Source organism: Malus sylvestris, chromosome 10 (assembly GCF_916048215.2).
Source record: "Malus sylvestris chromosome 10, drMalSylv7.2, whole genome shotgun sequence".
NCBI lineage: Eukaryota > Viridiplantae > Streptophyta > Magnoliopsida > Rosales > Rosaceae > Malus > Malus sylvestris.
In genome coordinates this window covers 34,573,380-34,579,379 of record NC_062269.1, presented here as the reverse complement: position 1 = coordinate 34,579,379, position 6,000 = coordinate 34,573,380, and the positions used below count along the sequence as shown (strand labels likewise).

Below are 6,000 nucleotides of genomic sequence, written 5' to 3'. Positions count from 1 at the left end.
CTCCTCTGTTGCTCTTAAAAAATGGCGCGTGCTCATCTCTCTCATCCTCGTTTCAAAGCTCAAATGGCTACTCGAAGCCTATGAGGCAAAACCCACCTGGGAAGATCATCTGCAAGTTGCAACCAGGTAATAACACTAATAAATTTTCCATCTTTTCCTATTTTGTTTTGCATTTTCTGTGTAAAATTTATGTGCTGGGGGTTCTTGGACTGCCATGGATTCAATGGAGTTCTGGGTATTTGTTCACATTTGGTCTTCTTCTGTGTTGGATTTGTGGGCAGTGCACATTTGTTTCGCGTGAATGATTTTTTTACTGTTTTATACTTGATCATAAGCTTTTTGATTGAGGAATGCAGGTTGATGTTTAGTTATTTCTGGGATTTTTCCTTGGTCATTTGTTAGTAATTCGAAACCGGAATCTTCAGACTCTTACTGATATCGGATCTGGATTTTGTTCAGTTAGGACTTAAGTTTCAATATAGAAGGAAAGATTGAAAAAAAAAATTTAGTGGAGACGTGAATTGGTGGAAAGGAAGTAGAATCGCTTGAATTATCGGGTTTCGAATGGCTGCTGATGAAAGTACCGATGAGAACAGCAGCGTTCGGGTTTTGGATCAGCAGTTTGATCAGCCCATGGATGAAGAGGCTAAAAGGCTGAGGAACATGCACGAGGAAAAGGTATTATCTGACTCCCTCACCCCTATTGAAACAGCGCAAATGTCAGTCCTGAAGGGTTTTATTTTTTGAAATAGGCAGTCGATTGATTTACATCTGTTATTGATTTTCACTTCTCGTCCTATATGGTTGAAAAGATTTCATTACATGTACTAGCGAATGTATCTGTCTTATATCCGACATGGATGTAACATATCTTGAAGCTTTTGTGCTATTTCTGAACTATCTTTGCTCCCGTTGCTGATCACTTTTTTTTATGCCCTTCCAGAAATTTTCAGCATTAGCGCTCGTGCAGGTAGCATTTCAAAGCCTTGGCGTTGTATATGGAGATTTAGGCACATCTCCTTTGTATGTTTTCTACAATACGTTTCCTGATGGAATTGGTGACCCGGAGGATTTGGTTGAAGCTTTATCTGTTATTATCTATTCCCTTACTCTTGTTGCACTCCTGAAGTACGTTTTTATTGTCTGTAGAGAAAATGACAATGGTCAAGGTAATTGATCTCAATCTATCATACTTATATAAGCTCCTCCTCCCCTCCCTTACCTTTCTAATCTTAGCATAGGACTTGAATGCTATGCTCAGATCATTAAGCTAAAGCATCTATGTTTGATTGTTGAGACAATAACATCGAGAGCTATAGATGCTGTTATGCTTTGTTCTAATGTAGTGCCAAATGAGGTAAATTTCTCTATTTGATTCTGCGATTTTCAGTTCATGTAAACTTATCCTCCTCATGGTTGCAGGTGGAACGTTTGCTCTCTATTCATTACTCTGTCGATATGCAAAAATAAAGGCTATTCCTAACCAAGACCAGACGGATGAGGCACTCACAACATATAGTCGTTCTACATTTGGTGAGAAATCATTTGCTGCAAGAACCCGGAGATGGTTGGAGGGAAATGCATTTATGCAGAGCAGACTTCTTATTCTTGTCCTAGTTGGCTCTTCCGCTGTGATTGGGGATGGGATTCTGACTCCAGCCATATCAGGTAACCATCTTCATTGTTGATGTTGTAGTATCATTCTTCTGCCTAACTATCCTCATTGGTAATTTGCATAATTATCTAGTTTTGTTTTATGGGTATCCTAACACATTCAACATTCGTAATTAGTTCCTAAAGAAGTAACTTGTAAGGGAGCGTATTGCAATCCCTTGCACCCTGACCAATCTTAATTATGAAACTATTATCTTCTTCTTTCTAATGGTGAAGGGTACTTCTATGAACACATTTTGACCAAGTAAGAACATTGAAATATTCTACACACGTTCTTTGATATTCTTTCTCAGATTTATTGGAAGCTGCTTAACCATATATATTCTGTTTAATAAGTACATGCAACACTTATCGATGCTATATTTTGCAGTTCTGTCAGCAGTTGGGGGGATCAACATACGCCACTCTGAGATTAGTAATGGTATCTCCATATGCTTGACATAAAGATACTGTTTCATTTGTTTCATCTTGTTTGTTACTCGTCTATCATTTATGCCAAATCTAATCATAGCTACTCTTTTGTTATACAGAGGTAGTCGTGCTTGTTGCTGTTGTTATACTGGTACTTTTGTTTAGTATGCAACCTTATGGTACGGATAAACTTTGTTTCCTGTTTGCACCAATCGTACTCCTTTGGTTTCTCGTAACTGGAGGAATTGGCATGTTCAATATTTGGAAGTATGATAGAAGGATTTTAAAAGCCTTTTCACCTATATATGTATATCGATTTTTTAAGAGGGGAGGAAAAAATGGGTGGACATCCCTTGGAGGTCTTATGCTAACTATAACAGGTAAAAGTTTGATATTCCATCCTTCTTTTATTTATGAAATTCAAGCAAGTTTGTGACTTAGTCCCTGAAGACTGGTTGTGAACACTTACAGGTACTGAAGCACTTTTTGCTGACCTATCCCATTTCTCAGTCCCATCCATACAACTTGCTTTCACAGTGGTTGTATTTCCTTGCCTTCTATTAGCTTACTGTGGTCAAGCAGCATACCTCATGAAAAATCCAAATAACGTGTTTGGTGCTTTTTATCATTCCATTCCAGGTTTGTTTAATTGCTTGAACTATAAAATATAACATAAACATTTAGGTTTAGGTGTTTATTGTTTCCATGTTGCTGAAACTGATACCAAGTAAATACTTGTATGGTCAGAATACTGATACAAGATAGTATGTCGCATTTGAAAAACTAGTGTACGGTATTTTCTTCGAAACGTGAACGTGCTATGATACTCAAATTTCACGTGAAGTAGAAGTCTATTGTTCAAGGAAACCCTTTAAACTTTACATATATTGTTACAGTGGCATGAATGCCCTGCATTTATGGTAATGCATTGCCGAAGGATTCTGATTCAATGTTCTTGCAGACAGCATATACTGGCCCGTGTTTATTGTTGCAACTGGAGCTGCTATCATTGCAAGTCAAACCACTATAACTGCAACTTTTTCGCTAATCAAGCAGGCAGTTGCATTAGGCTGCTTCCCAAGAGTCAAAATTGTGCATACATCAAGGAAATACCGTCACCAGATATATATTCCAGAAATTAATTGGATTGTTATGATCCTGTGCATTGCCGTCACAGCTGGGTTAAAAGATCAAAACCGCCTAGGGAATGCCACTGGTAAGTTAAACCAGATGTCGCTTGTTTTACTGTGCACGTATCTTCCTATGTTAAAACATAACTTCATAGCATTAGTGAATAAAGAATTTTCCTCCATATTATATGCCATCTTCAAATTCTATGAAACTTTTGTATAGCATTAGGTAATCTATGATGGCAGTAAGGATTACAGGGTAAAATTTTCTCTCCTCAAACTTCTGTCTTGACTGTTACTTGTCGTATCTCATTCCAGGCTTCTTGGTTGAGCTTAAGATTGCACCAACTAACATAATCTTACGTGTTGCAACAGGGACGGCAGTTTGTGTAGTAATGTTGGTAACCACATTGCTTATGATTTTTGTTATGATATTAGTGTGGCGCTGCCATTGGATACTTGTCCTGATCTTCACTGGCTTATCATTGGTTGTGGAGGGCACTTACTCTTCTGCTGTACTCCTCAAGGTCAATCAAGGCGGCTGGGTTCCTCTGGTGATCGCAGCAGCCTTCTTTATCATCAAGTATGTTTGGCATTATGGTACAGTTAAACGCTACGAGACTGAGATGCACAGTAAGGTTTCAATGGCATGGATTCTTGGACTTGGTCCAAGTTTAGGACTGGTTCGCTTACCTGGGATTGGCCTTGTGTACACTGAGCTAGCAAGTGGAGTTCCCCGGATCTTCTCTCACTTTATCACCAACCTACCCGCCATCCATTCTGTTGTTGTCTTTGTCTGCGTGAAGTACCTTCCTGTCTTCACAGTCCCAGAAGATGAGCGGTTCCTTGTAAAGCGGATTGGACCCAAGAATTTCCATATGTTTCGTTGCGTTGTAAGGTATGGGTATAAAGACTACCATAAAAAAGATGATGATTTCGAGAACAAGCTCTTTCACAACCTTTTCATGTTTGTCCAGCTTGAGTCCCTGATGGAGGCGTCACCGAACTCCGATGTACCTAGTTTCCGTGGCCAACAAACTAATCAATCAGGAGATGGCCAGTTGAGTAATAACTGTAATATACATCACTTCAATCAAGTAGACCTGTCAGTTTCCTTAATTTCCCTGATTAATTGTTTGATGAGATCTCTGATGGAGAATGCTGATGGCCCCGGTTCCGGATCCTCATAGAATGAGAGATACGGAAGCATCATTGCAGGCGTAGCCACCCACAAGGCTAAGGTGGGTTGTAGCTCAGGGAAGTTTTCTGTAAGGGTAGTATTATCAGAGGCAGAATGTCTACCCTCCTGTTTGGGTGTCATTCCCATCTCCTCCTATTTTGTGCGGTCATGATTAAGCCACGTCAATATTTTATATTAATTTTTTTTATAGAGATAATAAAATAAAAAGCAATAAGAATATGAAATGATCACTAACAAAATATTAATAAGGCTGTGTTGGAAGTAAAAATGGGTTTGTGAATAGATCTATTCTTTTGTAAACTCGTGTTTATAGCCTACTCAATTTTAATACATATTATTATTTAATGTACATTTAGTAGAGGAGAGGTAGTAAATAATACTTTTATGCTAAAAATTATAAATTAGTTCTATCTCCAGTCCCCCTAAAAAGACCATTTATCCTATGTAATTTAGCCTATGTGCTTCTTACTCAAGAAAATATTAATAAGTTCTTTAAATACACAATTAAATCCCTATCTCCGCAATTCCTAACTTTCCGTTGTAATTTTTCAATGAATGTCACCTTTGGTACTTTCTTAATCTCTTTATTTACTTATTCTTGATTTAATTAGTAGGTTAATTATTTATATGATCCTTGAATTTATCGGTTAGGGTTATAATTTTGAGAATAGTTTATATTATATTGTTGTTCTTTTATATTGATTATTATATATTTTATATAAGCAAAAAAATAAACATATGATTTTATGGTACTATTTTCAACCAGCCCATCCAAGAAAAAAATCTTGGCTCCGCCCTTGCCAGCAATCGCAGCCACGCTCAACAACAACGCAGTCATCTTCGTCGACTGAAAAAATCAGAGAGAATACACAGTGAACTCAGTGAAGCCAAATATATTCAAAACAAATAGACATCGCGAGTGAAGAAGGCGCATATTGAAAGTATTGTTTGTACGCAGTTGCTGATGTAGTCCAGCACTAGAGTATGTACGTAGTCAAGAGTACCCACTGCATGCTACACACACACACACACACACACAATGTGTCTATATATAGGTACGTGAGAGTACTCGTACGTACGCAAACTCATCATCGGACCAATAATAGTGTGCCATGCATGCATGCATGTTTCTTTTTCAGTGTCCATTAATTCGAACAAAGTTAATCACCATTTTCATATCCAAAAATACTATTCTTACTATATGTTTGTATCATCACTCTAATAGAGGTAGGATCCTTGGTGGGATGCTCGTGTATTGTGTCTTCTACTTTTCTACTTTTCATTTTCTGTGTTTTTTTCCCATGTAGTAGGTTGATTACTTGAAACTAAGAGTATAATACTGATGACACAACACAATCTACAAATAAATGGTTTCTTATGGCATGCATATCCATATATAGCAAGTAAAGTTTCACTTCATTGGTTTTTAGGTACTTGACCGTCTTTTTTAGTTACTTTCTATGGAAATTATTCATGCATTTTATAGATCATGGTTTCAAAATTCGCAGCAAAGCACGGGCACATTTTCTAGTATTTAACTATTGTAATGTGACAATCGGAATTGAAAATTAATGTCAAAATCAA

At 37.4% G+C, this 6,000-nt stretch overlaps 1 protein-coding gene across 1 annotated transcript; it reads left to right on the top strand.

The window, feature by feature from the left end:
- On the top strand, positions 1–4,405 carry LOC126584506 (potassium transporter 10-like). The gene is made up of 9 exons (XM_050248863.1): positions 1–126; positions 460–678; positions 944–1,169; positions 1,423–1,668; positions 2,045–2,095; positions 2,205–2,465; positions 2,557–2,724; positions 3,047–3,301; positions 3,591–4,405. The coding sequence occupies exons 2-9, from the start codon at positions 565–567 to the stop codon at positions 4,403–4,405; spliced, it is 2,136 nt and encodes a 711-aa protein (XP_050104820.1). The 5' UTR covers positions 1–126; positions 460–564.
- The last annotated feature ends 1,595 nt before the right edge of the window (positions 4,406–6,000 follow it).